The 24123-nt window shown below is 40.8% G+C and overlaps 1 protein-coding gene across 1 annotated transcript in view; it reads right to left on the bottom strand.

Annotated features, from left to right (window-relative positions):
* The window catches only part of LOC144590907 (transmembrane channel-like protein 2-A), a gene marked incomplete at its 3' end in the record, with an annotated part of 52887 nt that overhangs the window by 17663 nt on the left and 11101 nt on the right, over positions 1-24123 (bottom strand). The window contains exons 5-15 of the mRNA XM_078395270.1: positions 21748-21838; positions 20322-20403; positions 17539-17645; positions 15603-15701; positions 14736-14878; positions 14343-14490; positions 7571-7759; positions 3509-3688; positions 1455-1601; positions 1081-1209; positions 503-570 (exon numbers count right to left, since the gene is read on the bottom strand). Coding sequence (XP_078251396.1) covers positions 503-570; positions 1081-1209; positions 1455-1601; positions 3509-3688; positions 7571-7759; positions 14343-14490; positions 14736-14878; positions 15603-15701; positions 17539-17645; positions 20322-20403; positions 21748-21838 — 1383 coding nt within the window. The remainder of the gene's footprint in view (positions 1-502; positions 571-1080; positions 1210-1454; positions 1602-3508; positions 3689-7570; positions 7760-14342; positions 14491-14735; positions 14879-15602; positions 15702-17538; positions 17646-20321; positions 20404-21747; positions 21839-24123) is intronic.

Raw genomic sequence — 24123 nt, forward strand, 5'->3', positions numbered from 1 at the left:
AGATGGCAAAATGATCATCTAATATTTCCACAGAACTTCTAACAGCCGGTGAAGCATGTCATCCACTGATTTATCAAGGAAATTAGCAAATATTCCAACTCCCTTATATCCTCTCATTATATCTACTCTGCCAACAATTTACATATCTCTAATAATGCTTGCGCCATAATTTTTAGACAAAGTATTTTTTAAGAAACAAACACATTCTGACTACAATATTTTTCTCACAGACCTCTTTTCTTTAACTCCTTTTGATCTTTATATTTTTATATTATATAAAAGACCATTGAGTTTTTCTTCATTATTTGCAAGCTTGGTTCTGACCATCTCTCACTTATGGCACGTCCTACTACTCTCCGGCTCTATGTTTATGTTTTAACTTGCAACTACTGCTCTCTCTCACTTATTTACAGGTCACCGGCTGACATGCTTGGTTAGCCCATTGGGAAAAGATTAGGCAAATGTAGTTTAATCATATGGCTGTAAGGAAAGGCTTCATTACCATATCATTCCTTGATTGAAGATAAGTCCCAGAACATTTCCACTGATATCAAATTCAGTATATGAAGGCTGAAATGTTAAGAGCAAAAGTTGCAAGGTTAATAGAAAAAACTAATTGTAACTTCTTTTTACAACAAACTATTAAGAAAGGAGCCATTTGTCCAATGGGTCCATTAAATGTATACTAGCCATTGTTCATCAGATTTTTATTTATTTTTTGATTTAGAGATACAGCGCGGAAACAGGCCCTTCGGCCCACCGAGTCCGCGCCGCCCAGCGATCCCCGCACATTAACACTATCCTACACACACTAGGGACAATTTTTACATTTACCCACTCAATTAACCTACATACCTGTACGTCTTTGGAGTAAGAAATTAATTTTAAACTTTGTTACTAATCAAAGTGCAAATAATATACTGTGAAGCACTGTGAGCAAGTTCATCTTTACATATTTAATTGTGATTAGATGAGAACAAATTAAATTCGATCTTTAATCAAGTATCAAATATAATATACATAGAATGTTAATCATTATTAATTTACTCAACATGTTTCTTTTGATAAATAATACTTAACAAATCCATACTCCAGATCCCAGCACCAGCAGTAGTTAACAAATCTGACAAATAAGGCTCGTAGAAAATCTCCAACAAATATACTGCCGTAAGTTACGAGAATGTCAGACACAGTAAGCTTTGTGAATTCCTATAAATTGTAAATAACAAAAAATATTCAGTAAATAGTACAATCTTTCAAGACATGGTTAAATCTATAAAAACATAATCTCCTCATTTACACTGCTGTAATTTAACATAGATTTGAATCCATGTTGGAATTTAATACAGATTATGTGACACCGCATTGTGCAATGTGCTACTGACACGTAAAACACAAATAAGAAACAAAACATTCTGAAGTCCACATCTGCAGTATAGATTCAATTGACGTACCAGTCCAACGCCAGTCTCCCAGCAAGGCCCTCGGGGAAAATCCGCAGGATCTATTTGTGGGATACCAGGGGTCGAACTATTAGATGTTAAATTGAAGGCGTTCATCATGGCTAAAGTTTTGTTTTTTATACTTTCTTCCTCTGCCAACTGAACAAGAGAAGGAAAACATCTTGTTTAAAAATACATTTGTACACCAAATATATTTTAAAGGTATAGTTTAGATAGGGATCTGTCAAAGTCCGCATTTTTTTCAAAATCATCGAACATAGAACAGTACAGCACAGGAACAGGCCCTTCGGCCCACAATAACTGTGCTGAGAATGATGCCAAATAAACTAATGTCACCTGCCTGCACATAATCCATATCCTTCCATTACTTGCAAATCTACAGGCCTATTGAAAAGCCTCCTAAATGTCACTGTGGTATCTGCTTCCATCACCAACCCAGGCAGCATATTCCAGGCACCGACCATCCTGTGTGTAAAAAACTTGACGCACAAATCTCATTTAAACTTTGCCCCTTTCAAATTACAGCTACAGCCTCTGGTCTGATATTTTCACCCTGGGAAAAGGATCTAATCGTCCACCCTATCTGTCTCCCATAATTTTATATACTTCTCTTAAGCCTCCCCTCAACCTCTGGTGGTCCAGAGAAAACAATCCGTCCTATCTCTCCCTGTAGCTAGTACCCACAAATGCAGCCAATCCTCCCATGGAAGACTGAAGATGTGCTCCCTCATGTATGCTTAACACTCTCAAGGGAAAATTGATAGGATTCATTAAAATGGGATGACTATTCCCTGCTCCAGACTGATTTATTTCCTTTCTCTCAGGAAATATCTCCTCTCTCCAAAGCCAATAAAAATCCTGGAAACCAAACATGCAAAGGCCTGTGTTCCTATTCTGTTTAATGTACCAATAAACATGTATACATACATGATGTACTCACACGAATAACAGTAAATTTAAAACAATTTTATTTTTAGGAGTAAAAAACAAAGTTGCAGGAAGAATTCAGTGGTTCAGGCAGCATCTGTGGAGGGAATGGATAGTCGATGTTTCAGAGTCTGAAGAAGGATCCTGGCCTGAGACGTCGCCTATTCATTCCCCCCACAGATGCTGCCTGACCCAATGAAATGCTCCACCACATTCTGTTTTATCCAAGATTCCAGCATCTGCTGTTCCTTGTGTCTTCCTCTTTATATTTAGGAGGTTGCACTTAACAGCTCTAGGAAGATATGATACAGCTATTAGGGAGGTCAAAAAGTGGCTCCTGGAATCTTCTGACCTTAGCATTTCAAATCTTCATTACAAGGTAGCTTTCACATCTTTGCTGTCACAAGAAGTATTACAACGAAAGTGTTTTTCTTCCCTGTGTTAATTTGCATCCACGAGTCCTTGTGTAGTATTCATTTCTTGTTTTGCTAATAAGATTGATTAGCGAACAAAGCTCCTGTGGTTGATTAATTCCCAGCTTTTTTCTCGTTATTCTGGTCAGATCCAAATAATTCATGTTCAGTACAAACATGGCCCCCTTGTTGAATTTTTAAAAAGTGTAACCATAGCCTGGTTTGGGAACAGCTCCATCCAATACTGCAAGAACTTGCAGAGCATTGTGGTCGTAGCCCAGTCCATCACACAAAACAACCTCCCCACCATTGACTCCATCCACACTTCAGGCTGCCTTGGCAAGGCCATCAGCATAATCAAGAACCAGTTTGGCCACTGGGCCAAAGAACCTCCTTCCAGCCTGTATCTCTCAATCAATCAATCAATCAAGGCATCTTGTCTATCAGAAAATTGAAGACATCTAGTCACTATCATTGGACGCCAACATGTAGCTCCATTTTCTGTGAAGACAGAGCTGCTACTAACAAATATATCACTGTGATTACCAACTGGCAATATTCCCTTTGTGTGTTCATATGCAAGGTTCTGCCCCTTCAGCCCTTGCAGTTATTTTAATGCCATTATATCATTTACAAAAATGGCAACTCAGTTGAAAGTCACCCAGAAACAAGTGTGCACCTGAGTAAACAGAAATAGTTTCTTACCTGTGAGTTGACTTGATCAATAAGAGCCAGCAGAAATGTATACAGATTACCGAGGAACAGGGCAAACATTCGCCACAGCTGCCATTGCAATGCAATACGGGGGTGATAATTTTCCAGAGTAGCAATTGTTTCAAAAAGTGGAGGAACAAACATTCCCAACAATGCCATAACTATATCAATCTATAAAAATAACATATTTAATAGATAGTTATTCCTAATAATTTTGACTTCTGCAATATTATCCAATTTAAGTTGGTTAGAGACTAATCGCTAAACGTTTAACGCTTATAAATGTATCCATAACTGAGAGGGTCACTCAGTTTGTCCAAGCTAAATAAAACTGCAAAAAAATGTGAACTGCAATGAATGTGGAAGATATCAGAGTTCACCAAATGTGATACAGTAGTCACAAAAACATGAATCAAATTGTTGACTCAAGCATATTGTTGTCTCAAGCATTGTCTCAAATAGCTCCTGAATATGAGTGAGCTGCTATTTTTAGGATAGCTTCCGATTAAGTGATCATAAGGTCATAAGTGACAGGAGTAGAATCAGACCATTTCAAGTCTACTCTGCCATTCAATCATGGCTGACCTATTTCTCCCTCCTAACCCATATTCAATGGATAAATTTGTTAACAAAAATAAAAATGCATCATGTGTCACTTTTAAGAAACCATTTTAAATGAAATAAAATCAACAATGGGCATATCTGCAAATAAAAATACATTTCGTATTCTATCAATATGTAAATAGCCATGCGAGAGAAGGAAGAGGTGTAAGCTCTTCTTGGGAGATGCGGCAGGACTCGTGACTGAAGTGTTAGTGGGGAAACACTTTAAACCAGTGCCTATCATTCTATTAGTTATGCAATAGATATAGAAAAGGATAGGACTCTTCCTAAAGTTGAAGTCCTAAATTCACATCCAAATCGTTACTAGAAAGAACGGACCACAGTGGATCCAACACCAATCCCAGTGGCACCAATCGGGGCAAGCCAATTTTGATGGTATTAGACAGGAACTTTCAAAAGTTGTTTGGGTGAGGCAGTTTGCAGGCAAAGGGTTGTCAAGTAAGTGGGTGGCTTTTAAACGCAAGATGGTGGGAGTTCAGACCCAGCATGTACCACTAGCAGAATGAGGGAACCTTGGATGGCATGAGGTATTCAAGCTCTTGTCAAAGAAAAAGGAGAAGGCATATGTCAGGTATAGGCAACTGGGACCAAATAAATCCCTTGAGGAGTATTGGGTGTGTATGCGGTACACTTAAGGGGGAAACACAGGTGGACAAAAAGTGGGATGCAAGGAACTGCGATGCAGGTTTACAAAAAAAAGACTGCTGGAGTACTCAGTGGGTCAGGCAGCATCTCTGGAGGACATGGATAGATGACGTTTCAGGTTGGGACCCTTCTTCAGACTGATTGTAGTATGTGGGAGAGACAGGATCAACATGCATTTGGAAAGCCAAGGACTGATTAGGGATAGTCAGCATAATTTTTTTCTATGTGGGAAATCACCATTTTTATAGTTTTTTGAAGTGGTGACCAAGAAGATTGATGAGGCAGAGCAGTAGTGTCGACATGGGCTTTTTCTTTGACAAGGTACCACATAGTAGGCAGGTTTGGAAGGTTGGATCACAGAGGATCCAGAGCAAACTAGCCAATTGGCGATAGAATTGGCTTGAAGGAAGGAAAAAGAGAGGGTGCTAGTAGATGGCTGTTTTTCAGACTGGAGGCCTGTAATAAGTGGTGTGCCATAGGGATTAGTGCTGGATCCACTGTCGTTTGTATTTATATTAAGGGTTTGGATGTGAATGTAGTTGGCATGGTTAGTAAGTTTGTACATGACACTAAAATCCGTAGTAAAGTGGACAGTGAAGAAGGTTATCTAGGATTACAACAGAATTTTGATCAACTGGACTAATTGTCCAACAAATGGCAGTTGGAGTTTAGTTCAGATAAATGCAAGGTGTTGCATTTTGGTAAGAAAAATCCAGTTAGACTTGCACAGTAACGGTTTAGGTTTAGGTTTATTATTGTCACATGTACCGAGAGAAAGGGTTTGTTTTGCATGCAACCTAATCAGTTCAGATATTCCATACATAGATACATTCAGTGTAAATAGTTGAGCCCTGAGCACTGTTGTAGAACAGAGTGACTTCTAGGGACAGAATCATAGTTTCATGAAAGTGGCGACAGGGGTGGGCAAGGTGGTGAAGAAGTCATTTGACATGCTTGTCTTCATCAGTCAGTGCATTGAGTAAAGTACTTGTCATGTTTCAGGTGTTAGTAAGACCACATTTGGAACAGTACTGTGTGCAGTTTTGGTTACCCTGCTTTAGGAAGGATGCCATGAGACTGGAAAAGGTGCAAAAAAGTTTTACAAGGATATTACTGGGTCTGGGGAATTACTGGGTATAAGGAGAGGCTGGGTCTTTTTTTCTGTGAGGGATGAGGGGTGATTTTGTCATCTGGTCTCAGTCCGGTAGAAGTCAGCGCGCCAGACTACCACGACACCTCCCTTGTCAGCGGGTTTGATAACTAAGTCGGGGTTGCTGCAGAGTGAGCGGAGGGCTGTACGTTCAGGAGAGGAGAGGTTGGAGTAAGTCAGGGGAGTGGAAAATTTGAGGCGGTTGATGTCCCGCCGGCAGTGGGAAATGAAAAGGTCTAGTGAAGGTAAATGGTCAGCTGGGGGAATCCAAGAGGAAGGGTTCTGCTGGAAACAGTTTTACAGGAAACAGAGTGGGAAGAAGTGTAAAAGTAGCTATGGGAGTCAGTAGGCGTAGTAGATGTTGGTCCTCATTCTTTAGGAAACGGGGGTTCCCCTCTTCCATTATAGATGAGGCTCTCACTAGAGTCTCTATATCCCGCAGCTCCACTGTTGCTCCCCCTCTCCCCATTCATAACAAGGATAGAGTCCCCCTTGTCCTCACCTTCCACCCCATCAGCCGTCGTGTACAACAAATTATCCTCCAACATTTCCGCCACATCCAATGGGATCCCACTACTGGCCACATCTTCCCATCTCCACCCCTTTCTGCTTTCCACAGAGACTGTTCCCCCCGTAACACCCTGGTCCACTCGTCCCTTCCCACCCAAACCACCCCTCCCCAGGTACTTTTCCCTGCAACTGTAGGAGTTGCAACAACTGTCCCTTTACCTCCTCCCTCGACTCCATCCAAGGACCCAAACAATCTTTCCAGGTGAGGCAGAGGTTCACCTGCACCTCCTCCAACCTCATCTATTGTATCCGCTGTTCCAGATGTCAACTTCTCTACATCGGAGTGACCAAGCGCAGGCTCGGCGATTGTTTCGCTTAACACCTTTGCTCAGTCCTCCTTAACTAACCTGATCTCCCGGTGGCTCAACACTTCAACTCCCCTTCCCACTCCCAATCTGACCATTCTGGCCTGGGCCTCCTCCATTGTCAAAGTGAGGCCCAGCGCAAATTGGAGGAACAGCATCTCATACTTCCCTTGAGCATTTTATACCCCAGCGATATGAAGATTGGCTTCCCTAACTTCAAATAGTTCCTCATTCCCTCTCTTTCCCCTCCCTCTTCCCAGTTCTCCCACTAGCCTTCCTGTCTCCTGCTACATCCCATCTATGTCCCGCCCCCTCCCCTGACATCAGTCTGAGGAAGGGTCTCGACCCGAAACGTCACCCATTCATTTCTCTCCAGAGACGCTACCTGACCCGCTGAGTTACTCCAGCATTTTGTGTCTACCTCCAAATCTAGATCATGTAGGCTGAGGGTGAGAGGAGAATGATTTAAAAGGGACCTAAGGAATACATGTTTCACACAGAGGGTAGGGTGAACATGGAATGAGCTGTCAGAGGAAGTGGTACAGGCAGGTACAATTATATTTTAAAGACTTAGGCAGGTACAAGGATAGGAAAGCTTTAGAGGGATATAGGCCAGGCATGGGCAAGTCAGACTAGCTTGGTTTGGCTACGGTCAGCTTGGGCAAGTAGGGCTGAAGAGCATATTTCTGTGCTGTATGACGCTTTGAATCTTGAAAAATTCTATTCATTTTATGTTAGTAGCTGTAAAGGAAAACTTACCTCATTTTTCTGATACCAGGTTAAGTTACCCACTGCTGAATATGTCTGGGATTTTTTCACAACATAAAAAATGAGGTACCCACTTCCAGCAAGACAACAAAATATAAGAAAATTGGACAGAATAATTAAAAATCTCCTTAGGTGAACATTTTCATCTTTTTGGTTTTCTTCTTCATCCACAATGGATTCCTGACAAAATAACATGTATAAAAATTTAAAATAACTCGTTATGCTTATTGTAAAAATGTGTGGATTATTTGCAAAGATAGCAATTTGATCGTGTTTCTGGAGTTGTGGAGTCGCTGCAGAGCATTGAATATCTGTACTTCCCCAGAGGTTATCACTCCAGAGACACAGAGAGCTCAGCTGGATGGGTAAGGGATGGACACGTAGGTGAGTGCGGTCCAAAGTCTCAGAGTCCACCGTCTAATGGAACTGATGGTCACGAGTGGAGGATGGTCTTCAAAGTTTAGAGATGCAGTCATCTGAAGGAGTTCAAATTGGGAATAGATGGGCTTTTTCTGAAACAATTGCACTATGTCCCACATGGAGCATTGCATCCCAGGTGGCAGTATATTAAAGAAATCACTCACTGTGGTCCATGTTGTAAACAGATTGGGTCTGACATGCAGAGGGCAGTGGATACTGATGTGATTGGATATTCTGAGCATAATTTCAAAGTCTGATGGCACGAAACTTGCAAGTGAGCAGTGAATAAATAAGCAAATAGCAGGACAGACAAAGGAGAGTCAGTAGATGTTGTTTACCTAGATTTTCAGAAAGCCTTTGATGAGGTACCTCACATGATGCTGCTGAGGAAGATGAATGCCCACGGTATCAAAGGCAGATATACTAGCATGGATAGCAGGTTGGCTGAATGTCAGAAGACGAAGAGTGGCAACAAAGGGGGCTTTAACTGGTTGGTTGCCAGTGACTAGTGGAGTTCCGCAAGGGTCAGTGCTGGGGCCACTACTCTTCAGGTTGTGTATTAATGATTTGGACAAGGGGAATGAAGGCTTTGTGGCCAAATTTGCAGATGATACAAAAATAGGTGGAGGGGCAGGTAGTGTGGAGAAAGCAGAGACTCTGCAGAAGGACCTGGACAGGTTGGGAGAGTGGACAGGGAAGTGGCAGATGGAATATAGTGTAGCAAATTGTGGAGTCATGCAATTTGGTAGTAAGAATAAAGGCGTAGACTATTTTCTAAATGGAGTGAGAATCCAGAAATCGGAGGTGCAAAGGGACTTGGGAGTGCTGGTGCAGGATTCCTAAAATGTTCATCTGCAAGTCGAATCGGTAGTAAAGAAAGCAAACTCAATGCTCGCATTTATTTCAAGAGAGCTTGTATACAAAAACAGGGATGTAATGCTGAGGCTCTATAAGGAGCTAGTCAGGGCGCATTTGGAATATTGTGAGCAATTTTGGGCACCATATCTGAGGAAGGATGTGTTGGCTCTGGAGAAAGTCCAGAGGAGGTTTACAAGAATGATCCCAGGCATGAGTAGGTTAACATATGATGAGCGTTTGTCGGCACTGGGCCTGTATTCGCTGGAGTTTCGAAGAATGAGGGGGGACTTCTTTGAAACGTAAATAGTAAAAGGCTTGGATACAGTGGATGTGGAGAGGATGTTTCCACTTGTGGGAGAGTCTAGGACTAGAAGTCATAGCCTCAGAATTAAAGGACGCACTTTTAGGAAGGAGATGAGAAGGAAATTTCTTTAGTTAGTGGGTGGAGAATCTGTGGGATTCTTTGCCAGAGAAGGCTGTGGAGGATGTCTGGATATGTTTAAGGCTGAGACAGATAGATTCTTGATTAGTACGGGTGTCTGAGGTTATAGGGGGAAGGCAGGAAAATGGGATTAGGAGGGAGAGATAGATCAGCCACAGATAGAAACATAGCAAATAGGTGCAGGAGGAGGCCATTTGGCCCTTTGAGCCAGCACCACCATTCATTGTGATCATGGCTGATCATCCACAATCAGGAACCTTTGCCTGCCTTCTCCCTATATCCCTTAATTCCACTAGCCCTTAGAGCTCTATCCAATCTTATAAATTCATCCAGTTAATTCGCCTCCACTGCCTTCTGTGGCAGAGAATTCCACAAATTCACAACTCTCTGGGTAAAAAAAATTCTTCTCACCTCAGTTTTAAATGGCCTCCCCTTTATTCTTAGACTCCACCAACATTGGGAACATTTTTCCTGCATCTAGCTTGTCCAGTCCTTTTATAATTTTATATGTCTATATAAGATCCCCTCTCAACCTTCTCAACTCCAGTGAATACAACCCTAGTCTTTCCAAACTTTTCTCATATGACAGTCCTGCCATCCCAGGGATTAACCCCGTGAACCCACGCTGCACTGCCTCAATAGCAAGGAATTCCTTCTCAAATTAGGAGACCAAAACTGCACACAATACTCCAGATGTGGTCTCACCAGGGCCCCATACAACTGCAGAAGGACTTCTTTACGCCTATACTCAAATACTCTCGTTATGAAGGCCAAGTTGCCTTTAGCTTTCTTCACTACCTTCTGTACCTGCACGCCTACTTTCAGTGATTGGTGTACAAGGACACCCAGGTCTCGTTGCACTTCCCCTTTACTTAATCAGACACCATTGAGATAATAATCTGCCTCCTTGTTTTTGCCACCAAAGTGGATAACCTCACATTTATCTACATTATACTGCATCTGCCATGCATCTGCCCACTCACTCAACCTGTCCAAGTCTCCCTGCAACCTCCTAACATCCTCTTCGCAGTTCACACTTCCACACAGCTTTGTGTCATCTGCAAACTTGTTAGTGTTACTTCTAATTCCATCATCCAAATCATTAATATATATTGTAAATAGTTGCGGCCCCAGCACCAAGCCTTGCGGCACTCCACTCGCCACTGCCTGCCATTCTGAAAAGGACCCGTTTATTCCTACTCTTTGCTTCCTGTCTGCCAACCAATTCTCTATCCATGTCAATACCCTACTCCCAATACCATGTGCTATAATTTTCCTCACCAATCTCCTGTGTGGGACCTTATCAAAGGCTATCTGAAAGTCTAGATACACTACATCCATTGGCTCTCCTTCATCCATTTTATTTGTCACATCCTCAAAAAATTCCAGAAGATTAGTCAAGCAGGAATTCCCCTTCATAAATCCATGCTGACTTGGACCAATCCTTTTACTGCTATCCAAATGCGCCATTATTTACCTCTTTAATAATTGACTCCAGCAGCTTTCCCACCACCGATGTCAGGCTAACTGGTCTATAATTCCCCATTTTCTCTCTCGCTTTTTTCTTGAAAAGTGGGATAACATTAACTATCCTCCAATCCACAGGACTGATACTGAATCTATTAAACATTGGAAAATGATCACCAATGCATCCACGATTTCTAGAGCCACCTCCTTGAGTACCCTGGGATGCAGACCATCAGACCCTGGGGATTTATCAGCCTTCAGTCCCATCAGTCTACCCAATACTATTTCTCGCCTAATGCAAATTTCTTTCAGTTCCTCTGACTCCGTAGATCCTCTGTCCTCTAGTACATCTGGGAGATTGTTTGTGTCTTCCTTAGTGAGGACAGATCCGAAGTACCTGTTCAACTCTTCTGCCATTTCCTTGTTACCCATAATAATTTCACCCGTTTCTGCCTTCAAGGGACCCACATTTGTCTTTACTAATCTTTCATGTTACTAATCATGTTTGAATGGCAGAGTAGACTTGATGGGCTGAATGGCCTAATTCTGCTCCTATCACTAATGATCTTATGAATAAGATTGAAATGGGCTCCAGGAGGACTGAATGGTGAAATGGAAGGAAATGTGGCAGATGCAGTTTTAGTAGAAATAATTGAAAGTGCCAAATAAAAGCTAAATGGGCGATTTTGAAACAGACAATTCTGGAACAGAGAATCACAACTATTGGTACTTGATTTTTTTAAGATGGTGGCAACAGAAATACAGAACCTCTGCAGAATCATTTGTTTTATTATTAGCTTCAATGAGAACGATACGAGGAAGCCATGCTGAAACTGTGTAAAACACGGGTTGTGCATTATCTGGAGTTTTTTTTAAACTGGGAACCACAGTTTAGAAAAGATGTCTAGGACCTGAATAGTACTAAAAATAAAATACTTCAGTTATATCAAGAAACAGATGTCATTTTCCTTACAGCAAGAAAGGGCGAGAGGAGATTTTTTAATTTGTTTGTTCACAGAATATAGATGTCACTAACAATGTCAGCGTTTATTGTCCATCTCTAATTGCTCCTGAGAAGGCTGTTCGAGTCAATCACTTTGGCAGATCTAGAACCGGGTAAGAATGGCAAATTTCCTTCCTTTAAGGAAATTAATGAAACAGATGGGATTTTTAATGATAATCCTGGTCACAATCACAGAGTCTCAACATTTAAAAAAATCCATGCTTAATTTTATTATTCACTTGGATTTAAATTACATGGTTGCCATACTGGGACTGAAGCTCATTAGAAACTATCTATTAGTTCCACTGATCCAAGTTGGATGCTGACCTTGGGTGCTGTCTGCTTGGAGTTTGCATGTTCTCCCCATGACCGCATGAATTGCCTCCCACTTCCCAAAGACATGCGAGCTGGTAAATGAATTGGTCATTGTAAATTACCGTAGTGTGTACAGGTGAGCGGTAGAACCTGGGGGCAGTTGATGGGAATGTGGGGACAATACAATTGTGATGAATGTAGGTTGGGTATAGATGGGTACACAATGGGTGTTTAATCGTTGGCATGGACTTAGTGGGCCGAATGACCTGTTTCCAAGTTGAATGACTATAATTCTCTATAATTTTAGAATATGCTCAACCTCTGGTGAGGTCATTGGTGGGGGGGGGGGAGGGGCATCTTTCTTGTTCTCCTTTACTAAGCCTTTCATACCTTTTTACACCCCAAGATATTCTTTAGATTTATCTGTTGCATAGACAGGAGTCCAACACAGTCAATCTCCACTCATAAGTAAAGTTCCTCAGCCTGGACAACATCCTCATCAGATAGTAGGAGGGTCCCAACTGAAAACGTTGTCTGTCCATTTCCCTCCACAAATGTTGCCTAAACTGCTCAGTTCTTCCAGCAGTTTGTTTTTTACTCAAAATTCCAGCATCTGCAGTTCCTCCTGTCTCTGGCATCCTCATAAATCGCTGTAGCATTCTGACAATGTCATCACATCCTTTTGGAACAGGGTAAAGAATATTGAACCTAAAACCTTAGCTGTGACCAAACGAGTGTTTGACCTCCTAGCCTCATACGCCTCTTTTAGGCAAGACGTACAGAAGTGTGAAAATGCATACCTCCAGATTCAGCAACAGATTCTTCCCAGCTGTTATCGGACAACTGAACCAGTCTCTCGCCAGCTAGAAAGTGGTCCTGACCGACCATCTACCTCATTGGAGATCTATCTTTTATCGGACTTCAATTGACTTTAATTTGCACTAAACATTTTTTTTATCCTGTACCTGTACACTGTGGATGGCTAGATTGTAGTCATGTATAATCTTTTCACTGTCTGGATAGCATGCAACAAAGAAGCTTTTCACTGTGCCTTGGTGCATGTGGCAATATACTAAAACTAAACATGACCGTACATTTCTGTCCCATGACATACAAACATTTCTGGGTCTATGAGATTGAAATCTGAAGAGTGAAATTTTCATCTGTGGCCTACAATGCTCAAACATTAGTGCACTTCACCCGAGTTGTTCCTTTCACTAACATCAATATTCAACTGCATCCAATCGCAGTTTGCAGCTGCATATATTTCCATATTTTCCAGTACATGGCAGGAGCCATTCAGTCTATCAACTCTATGCTCACAATGCAATCTCAGTCCGCTACTAACTTATTCTCACATACCGGTCAATTCAACCACTCACCTACACAGAAGGGGCAACTGTGATATGGGAGAAAACAGGAACACCCAGGAAAATCCCATACAGACACAACAAAAAAGAACAAACTCCAGACATACAGCAAACAAGGTCAAGATTAAACCCCCATTGCAGGAGCTCCACATCAACAGCTCTACTAACCGCACTACTGTGTTTCCAAGTGAACATCATTCACTTCAGTAGCTCAACACCATCACATCACCTATACCCCAAACCTCTGTGAACTCTTCCATCAATGGGGACAAGAGCAGCAACCTCATGCAAAACTCAAATTAAAGGAAAATATAATTTAAAATATCCTTAATTCCCCCAAAAAGGAAATAGCTCCAGATGAAGGAAATCTAAACTTAAAACATCTGAAATGTTTAGTCTGTTTCAATCCCCAGAGATACTACCTGACTTTCTGGGTATTTTCAACTGTTTCAGCTTTGATCTATTTATTTCCCTTGTTTAGTTTGATTTAGAGATGCAACTATCAGACCCTTTGGCCCAACGAGTCCACACTGAACATTGATCACTCACACACTAGTTCTGCGTTATCCCACTTGCATATCCACTCCCTGCACACTGTAAGTAGTTTCACAGGGTCCAATTAACCTACAAACCTGCACATCTTTGAGATGTGGAAGAAAACCTGAGCATGCAGAGAAACCCACGTGGTTACAGGGAGAACATGCAAACTCCACTCAGACATCTGAGGTCAGGATCGAACCTGGTTCACTGGCACTGTGAGCCAGCAGCTCTACCAGCTGCGCAACAAGTTGTGGCAGGGGGGGAAAACAAACAAATTGCAATGATTTTATAATCTAACACACTGTAGGAACAATCAATGTGCGTGGACATCAATTCGGCCAAATTTACCTTAAAACTGGTTGTAATGGATGCAAACTTGTTATCTGCTGTTTCAGGATTTCCAATTAGATAATCCCAACTTGTAAACATTTTCCAGCTGAAGTTGAAATCTCCATCATCTCCATCAACTCCACTTTCATTTGCGTTTTTTGCCATTCTGTACAGGATTATTATTTTCATTAGACATGAATGATACTTTGAGTCAGAACTTTCAACATAACTTCACATGCTCGGTGACAGGTGATAGTCACACATAGTTCAGTCTTCATAGTTTACAATGTCAATTGACTACAGCCATCCATGGTGTTCTATGGAATAATTGCTCTGCCATAGTCCTGGATGGACTCGGTAATAGTTGCACAAGAATCTAACCAGTCTCACTACTGCTTAATCAATACTCACGTTCTGATCACAACCATGAGGCTGTATCCAAACGAACCCACACCAACCATGAAATAAGACAAGGGCAATCTATACTTGAAAACACCAATCATTCGCTGATTATTGTAGTAACCATAGAAAAGAGCTGAGTACTTTATATAACCCTGTAAAATACAGATTTTGTTATTTTACAATCATCCTGATTCACACTTAAAAGTTGAAGCATCATGACAATCTTACAACACATTATGCCAAGAAGATACTGAAAAAACTTTACTCATGCTGAATCTTTTTAACATGTTGTAATAAAACATTTAATTCCATAACCCTTTCAAGATGTCATTGAAAAGATTAATTGCAATGAAGTTTGTAAAATTCTCCTATAAAGAATGAATTACTATAAAAGTACATAAACTAATTGAATATTAAGCTAACTTTATTGGTCTTAAAGATCTTTAAGGATTTAATTTCTCATGAAACATGACCTCACCAAATTTGGATGTGATGAAATAATTACAATGTGATGTCAAAATGGATGTACTTTACAAAATGTCAAAATATATGAAAATTGCAATTTTTTGAATATATACCACATGAACCCATTTGGTTTTACATATTTTAAAAGATTCTTAAAATAATTTTCAAAAATACAACAATAGGTACACAAAAGAAAAGTCAACAGTTGGCAGCTTGCATTTGGAAGACAAAGGTCCTAATTCAATATCCTTCTGTATCGCCTTTGATGATCTGACACTGAAAGGCGAAAGCCAGTCTTCGGGGCATGTTGCCTATATCAGTGCTACTAAATGTGTGACAGTAATTTCTACGCATTGAATCACTTCTGAAATTTAATGGCACCAGATTTTGAACGTGGAGTGCAACACTCACCCCAAACTCCCAAAGTACTGAAAAATCCATAGCAGTCGGCTGTTCTGCCCTGGGCACAGTCTTCCGAGGAATGGTGCCATATTGCAGGCCCATCAACATCTGAAATATATAACTATTATCAACAACTTTTTAGGGTTTTCTTTGATTTTCAGCTACAGCTCATAATTTGGTGTCTTTTTCCAAAGATGACAGCATTTTCTCTTGGCAAAAGGCAGAAACATGGTAAACAGAAGTTGCCCCAGGACTGAATTTAAATAAGCAAGGCATAGCAGGATATGGAATAATGCAGGCAATGGGATTAATATGGATAGGCATTATGGTCAGCATAGAAGTGATGGGTCAAAGGGCCTGTTTCTATGCTGCACTATAATTCTAGAACTCTATGAATCTTCAACATTATTGTAACACATTCATCCCATGGTGAAAAATTGTGATTTGTTTTTTCTATCCTTTTCTCTTTTCTAAAACTTTTTCTAATACCTCTTTTTTTTTACCCTCACTGCACACCATTTCAATGTCACAAGCAATGTTTCACATAGATCCCCGACAAAGACTTCTCAAACATCTTTGAGGAACACAGTATAGAAACAAGCAACTCCAGATGTCAGTTTGCATAAAAAGAAACAAAATGCTGGTCAGGCAGCATCCCTGGAGAAAATGGTTAGGTGATGTTTTGGGTCATGAATCTTGTTCAGACTGATTGTAGTTGGGTGGAGGGGGGGGGGGGGGGTTAGAAAGCTGAAAGAGAGGAGCAGCAGGATAAAGCCTGGTAAGTGAGGATGGGAGAATGGCGTAGAGGATGGGGGAAGAGGGAGGGAGGTTTTGCTAAGTTAGCTAACATTGGAGATCTCAATGTTTGTAAGCTACCCTAGCGGAATATAAGGTGCTGTTACTCCAGGTTACATGCGGCCTCACTCTGGCAATGGAGGCCCAGGACAGATAGGTTAACATGGGAATGAGAAGAAGAGTTAAACTGGTTAGCAACCAGTTTATCAAGAAACTAGATGCAGTATCTTGCCCAGAGTAGGTAGATGCACAGTCTCTTGCCCAGAGTAGGTGAATCGAGGACCTGAGGACATGGGTTTAAGGTGAAGGGGGAAAAGATTTAATAGGAATCTGAGGGGTAATTTTTTCACACAAACGATGGTGGGTGTATGGAACAAGCTCACAGAGGAGGTAGTTGAGGCTGGGGTTATCCTAATATTTAAGAAACAGTTAGACAGATCCATGGATAGGACAGGTTTGTAGAGATATGGACCAAACATGGGCAGGTGGGACTAGTGTAGCTTGGACATGTTGGCCAGTGTGGGCAAGTTGGGGTGAAAGGCCTGTTTCCACACTATATCACTCTATGACTCTATGACTCTATGACTCTAACCAGAAGATCTAGTAGGCTTTGGTGGGAGTCTAAAATATGCACATTTCTAGCCAAACTTTTCACCGGGATTTAAAGGAGGATATCAAGAAATTAAAACCACTCAAGGAAAAAAGAGCAAAGGACAGAATGCAGGGTTTTATGAAAGCAAACAGAGAAATTTATTCCCTAAAATATTTCATTATTGACTATGACGATCTGTTTTTATTACATTTCTACATTCCATTCTAATAGTCCTACATTTCATGTCACAAATTATTAAAACTCATTTTGTCTTTGGCTTTGTTCAACAGATGATCAGGGTTTGGCATTCCATTTTGCGTATCTCCTCATTTCTATTCCCAGTATCTACGATCATTGTGCCTGTATACATTTGCGATTTTTGTCTTTTTTTAAATAATATTTTCTATTATTTAATTCTGCCAAGTATGATTAAAATGAATTATGAATCATATTTTCAGTATACCATTGGAAAAATAAATCACAGAATACGAACAGATTTATTTTTAAATCCCATACAATTTTATGAAACTTAAACTGAAACTTAAAGCCAAGACCCACCTCTGGAACGACAACCAATCCAAAAGTTAAACCAAAAAGGACCAAGTTGATCCCATAGAGCCAACGGAGGAAAATAAAATATGAGGCGACAGAAGAACCAAAGTGACCTGTGACAGAAGAAAAGATTTTGTAAGTCCCTTATAATTCCATTTACTTTCTGAAAACATATATTTGTTTTCACTTGTACATCAGCCTTAATGAAATAAAATGTTTCATGTTACTTCACAATAAAAACACGTGGTTAAAGGTGGGATCAATGACACAACAAGGGTATCAGATTAGAAAGGAGAGCAAAGACATGGTGAAAGAAAAAGTAAAACACACAGTGCTGGAGGCACTGAGCTGATCAGGAGTATTTGGGGAGGGAATGGACAGGCAACTTTTCAGACCAAGACCTTTCTTCAGACTGAAGAAAGAATAGGTTTAGAAGAGGTCACTAAACATCAACTGAGATCTACTGAATAGTGATTTTAGAGTTCCAATAGACAATAGACAATAGGTGCAGGAGTAGGCCATTCAGCCCTTCGAGCCAGCACCGCCATTCAATGCGATCATGGCTGATCACTCTCAATCAGTACCCCGTTCCTGCCTTCTCCCCATACCCCCTCACTCCGCTATCCTTAAGAGCTCTATCCAGCTCTCTCTTGAAAGCATCCAACGAACTGGCCCCCACTGCCTTCTGAGGCAGAGAATTCCACACCTTCACCACTCTCTGACTGAAAAAGTTCTTCCTCATCTCCGTTCTAAATGTCCTACCCCTTATTCTTAAACTGTGGCCCCTTGTTCTGGACTCCCCCAACATTGGGAACATGTTTCCTGCCTCTAATGTGTCCAATCCCCTAATTATCTTATATGTTTCAATAAGATCCCCCCTCATCCTTCTAAATTCCAGTGTATACAAGCCCAATCGCTCCAGCCTTTCAACATACGACAGTCCCGCCATTCCGGGAATTAACCTAGTGAACCTACGCTGCACGCCCTCCATAGCAAGAATATCCTTCCTCAAATTTGGAGACCAAAACTGCACACAGTACTCCAGGTGCGGTCTCACCAGGGCCCGGTACAACTGTAGAAGGACCTCTTTGCTCCTATACTCAACTCCTCTTGTTACGAAGGCCAACATTCCATTGGCTTTCTTCACTGCCTGCTGTACCTGCATGCTTCCTTTCATTGACTGATGCACAAGGACACCCAGATCTCGTTGAACTCCCCCTCCTCCTAACTTGACACCATTCAGATAATAATCTGCCTTTCTATTCTTACTTCCAAAGTGAATAACCTCACACTTATCTACATTAAACTGCATCTGCCATGTATCCGCCCACTCACACAACCTGTCCAAGTCACCCTGCAGCCTTATTGCATCTTCCTCACACTTCACACTACCCCCCAGCTTAGTATCATCTGCAAATTTGCTAATGGTACTTTTAATCCCTTCGTCTAAGTCATTAATGTATATCGTAAATAGCTGGGGTCCCAGCACCGAACCTTGCGGTACCCCACTGGTCACTGCCTGCCATTCCGAAAGGGACCCATTTATCCCCACTCTTTGCTTTCTGTCTGTCTGTCTGTCAACCAATTTTCTATCCATGTCAGTACCCTACCCCCAATACCAAGGACCATATGATTGTGCACAGTGCAGTTTCTCAATCATAGCTCAGATGTTTAGATTCAGTTCACGTCACCTTGATAAGGATGACAGGAGAAGATCGCAGTGTACAATAAAAATTCTCTCATTGATATAAAAGCAGTTTCTCAATTTCCATACCACCTAGGGAGACTGTGACAATTATGCAGATGGAAGAGAAATCAAAAAACAATGAAAACAATATTTTTCAGATGTTGGTTTAAAGCACTTGGCAGGAATCATTACAGGAAACAGATAATAAAATCTGTCAATGTGCCTGAAATGTATTTAACCTAAGATATTCATAGTCCCCCATCCACTAATCCTTTCTCAACAGAACCAATAAAAAACATTAGTAATCTAAATGGAAGCCTAATTTTTCAATAATCATAAATAACCATCGTCTGCTATTTTTTTACTTGGAACATTCAATATTATTCAGTAGAAATGGGAACCTCATGATAAAGGTGCAGAACACAAACTGCTGGAAGAAGTTAATGGGCCAAGCAGCATCTGTGGAGGCAAAGGGATGGTCGGAACTTTGGTTGTTTAAAAAACTAAGAGAATCACTTGAATCGCTAGGCTCTTGTATCATTCATCCTGGATTTACTTAAATCTCCTCCCTGTCGTTGATCTCCAACTGGAGGTTGCCAGTGTTGTTTACGACATGAATGCCTGCTCCTTCTTGTGAGAGTGAATCGGACAATGACTCACAAGAATCGTGCAAGGATTGAATGTGTGTTATTTTGGGATTGCAGGGAGGTGGGCATTAGTGGCGAGGTAAGTCAGGCCACAGACCCTTCATTAACCTGATTAAGTTAAGGAAATGCTTGCGCACATTCACCCACTACTTCAATTGTATTTCAGCGGGTCTGAATATATGTGAAATCGTTTTTTAAACTGTTTTAAAGCAAATTGGGCCATCACTAAAACCTGAGGTTATGCCTCTACATCACCTGAGCCCAAGTCACCACTGACACTTCAGGGAATGCCTGTGGCAGCAAGGCATCCAACTATAGTGGATCCATTATCATTAGTGTGGAGCCAAAGTTTGTACAGAGGTGAACATGAGGTGATTCTGATCAAAGTCAATACTGCTAACAATTGTAGCACCATGTGTAAATACAATATATTAATTTTAACAAAATGAACTTACTCTCAATTTCTTTTATTTTCATTTCCCAAGGTATGCATGAAGTCTTAAAATTTTCAAAGTCCCTTTGAAATTTGATCCATTTCTGAAATGGTAACATTATACAAATGAAGTATAAACGTATGACCTTCAAAAACTAAAATTACTCTGAACAGCCACATCCTGCAAAACAAAACCCTGCATGTGATGTTTAAGCAGATAGTCCTCACAATGTTCATTTCGGTTTTCCTCGCTTCTACCAGCAAAAAATATGTCATTTCATTTGTCATTCAGCCAAGAGCACCTTATGCAGAGAATCTTGAGGCACTGCACCCGGACAAAAAAAATAATCGCAAAATTTAAATTATAGAATTAGAAACTGAATGGTAACTGGAAAGGGCTCACAAAAGGGGGTGATATTCATTGTGCGAATAATTATATTGATCAAGAGCTGTTGCAAAATCCTGTCATTCACATATTCAAAGGCATTGTCCAGTCAAGAATGGCAGGATGGTGAGGGAAATCAGTATCATGTCTCTTGTGTTGCAGAAATCACACGCTTGGTTAAGTAAGTTGCAAATTGCCATTGAAATAAATATTTCCAGCCCACATACTCAGAGATTTTAATTTCCACGTCAAACGTTTTAAAGCCTCCAGGAATTACATAAGCTAAGGCTTTAACCCAGATCTTCCAATCTACCTCATTGAAGTCCCTGCATTTTTTTGTTATCTGCACTTTCTCTGTAATTGTAACTGTAACACTATAACTGCAATCGTAACACACTGAATAAGGGTTCTGACCCGAAACGTCACCTATTCCTTTTCCCCAGAGATGCTGCCTGACCCGCTGAGTTACTCCAGCATTTTGTGTCTATCTACACTACAATATTATAACACTCTCTTTGTCATTTTGGTATTTTTTCCTTGCACTACTTGTACTTGTTCATAGCATGATTGTACTCATGTACAGTATAATATAACTGGATAGCACACAGGTTTTTCATTGTATTTTAATATACGTGACCATAATAAACCAATACTGATCATTTCCTTCATCGTCACTACTACTACTCCATTTCCTTCCTTCTTGCTTTTAACCTATTAATTCTAAAAGGTGGACCTTGCGTAATAAAAGACAATGACTTTGGTCACTGGAATTTTTTTCTGGAACCTTTAAGGACTGAGAAAACCATACAAACCTGCTCCTTAGTGCCACACTATGGGTTCATTCTCCCATGTTAACAGCAGCTTGGACCACTGTTAGGAGTCTTAAATAAATATGAATATCGCCATTCTTATGAGAGATATCAGCATCTATTACAACTTTACTCAGCCCATTGGTGCAAAGCATATGTTCGTGTATCCAACTGGTTATTGTCAACATCTAAAATGTATACATCAACAACATCAAGAGATATTGTTTCAAATAAAATGAATGTCAGATACTAACCTTAGTCATCATCACTTTGTAGGCATAAAACTTTCTACCTTTCCCCTTCCCCAGAGCTCCTTCAAACTTTTCTACAAATTCTTGAGATTCCCTGATAAATAGAAGTTAAAACTGATTAATTAAGTTCATAGCAACTGAGGGATCATTTTATATGTTCAAAAAGGTAGCATTATTAAGTCCTTAAACTCTATGGGGATTTTCTTGACTCCATACTGTAAATTCCAGACAGAGACCAGAAAACCCACCAGGAAATTATTTCAAATTTGTTAGAAACCTAAACATTTCTACTAAGAAATTCATCCACAGTCAGTAGTGCTAAATGTGGCATATTTAGTTTAGTTTAGTTTAGAAATACAGTGCAGAAATACTTGGCCCACCAAGTCTGCACAGACTAGCGATTCCCATACCTTAACGCTATCCTACACATTAGGGACAATTTGCAATCTTGACCGAAGCCAATTAACCTACATTGGTTCTACATTAATAGACAATAGACAATAGGTGCAGGAGTAGGCCATTCAGCCCTTCGAGCCAGCACCGCCATTCAATGCGATCATGGCTGATCACTCTCAATCAGTACCCCGTTCCTGCCTTCTCCCCATACCCCCTCACTCCGCTATCCTTAAGAGCTCTATCCAGCTCTCTCTTGAAAGCATCCAACGAACTGGCCTCCACTGCCTTCTGAGGCAGAGAATTCCACACCTTCACCACTCTCTGACTGAAAAAGTTCTTCCTCATCTCCGTTCTAAATGGCCTACCACCTAATTCTTAAACTGTGGCCCATTGTTCTGGACTCCCCCAACATTGGGAACATGTTTCCTGCTTCTAATGTGTCCAATCCCCTAATTATCTTATATGTTTCAATAAGATCCCCCCTCATCCTTCTAAATTCCAGTGTATACAAGCCCAATCGCTCCAGCCTTTCAACATACGACAGTCCCGCCATTCCGGGAATTAACCTAGTGAACCTACGCTGCACGCCCTCCATAGCAAGAATATCCTTCCTCAAATTTGGAGACCAAAACTGCACACAGTACTCCAGGTGCGGTCTCACCAGGGCCCGGTACAACTGTAGAAGGACCTCTTTGCTCCTATACTCAACTCCTCTTGTTATGAAGGCCAATATAACCTATATGTCTTTAGAGTGTGGGAGGAAACCGGAGCACCTGGAGAAAACCCATGCAGTCACGGGGAGAACATACGAGCTTCGTACAGACAGCACCTGTCGTCAGGATGGAACCCGGGTCTCTGGCACTGTAAGGCAGCAACTCTACCGCTGCACCACTATGCCGCCCCCAAATGTCATATATTATATATACTATGTCAGCAAGATGTACTGCCTTCTAAAATGTATTCTCCACACTTTGATGTTTTTATATGATGTGTTTAGTCCCACAAATAGTCAGGAATGGTTCCAGAGGACTGGAAAATAACAAATGTAACTTCACTTAAGAAGGAGTGAGACAAAAGAAAGAAAATTATAGTCCAGTTAGGCTGACTTCAGTGCTTGGTAAAATTATAGAGTTTATTATTAAGGATGTGGTTTCAGGGTACTTGGAAGCACATGATGAAATATGCTGAAGTCAGTATGGTTTTGTGAAGGGGAGATTCTGTCTGACATATATTTTGGAATTCTTTGAGGAAGAAACGAGGAGTGTAATCAAATGAGTGAATTTACTTGGCTTTTCAGAAGGCCTTCTCAATAGCACACAAGTTTTTCATTGTATTTTAATATACGTGACCATAATAAACCAATACTGATAATTTACTGATAAACTTAAGGAAGGAGCCGCATGTGAGGCTGCTAAACAAGGTAGGAGCCCATGGTATTAGAGGCAAGGTACAAGCAAGGATAGTAAATTGGAAGGCAAAGAGTGGGAATAAAGGGGAGCTTTTCTGGTTGGCAGCTAGTACTCTGCAAGGGTCACTGTTGGGTCCATTACTTTTCAAGTTAAATGTTCATGATCTGGATGATGGCATTGATGGCTTTGTGGCTAAGTTTGCGGATGATACAAAGATAGGTGGAGTGACAGGTAGTGATGAGGAAGCAGGGAGTCTACAGAAGGACTTGTGCAGGTTGGGATATGGATACCTAATTAATTTTTCAATCTATTTCACACTAACCTGTCTTCTCAATAAATCAATGATTTGTATTGCGCCCTCTAATGCCTTCTATTGAAGATGGCTAATAAAGAGGGTCTTCTGATCACTAATGCAAAGGTTCATCTGAACTAAACAAATACACAGATACTTCTTACTATAATCTAAAGATTGATTTTGCTTGTAAATACCACATTTTCTTCCCTTTTAGGCAAAAACTAATTAACATGCCATTTCACAATGAACAAGTCTTAATATGTTTCCGGACTAAAGTAA

The sequence above is a fragment of the Rhinoraja longicauda genome, unplaced genomic scaffold (genome assembly GCF_053455715.1).
Source record: "Rhinoraja longicauda isolate Sanriku21f unplaced genomic scaffold, sRhiLon1.1 Scf000389, whole genome shotgun sequence".
In the NCBI taxonomy this organism is placed as follows: Eukaryota; Metazoa; Chordata; class Chondrichthyes; order Rajiformes; family Arhynchobatidae; genus Rhinoraja; species Rhinoraja longicauda.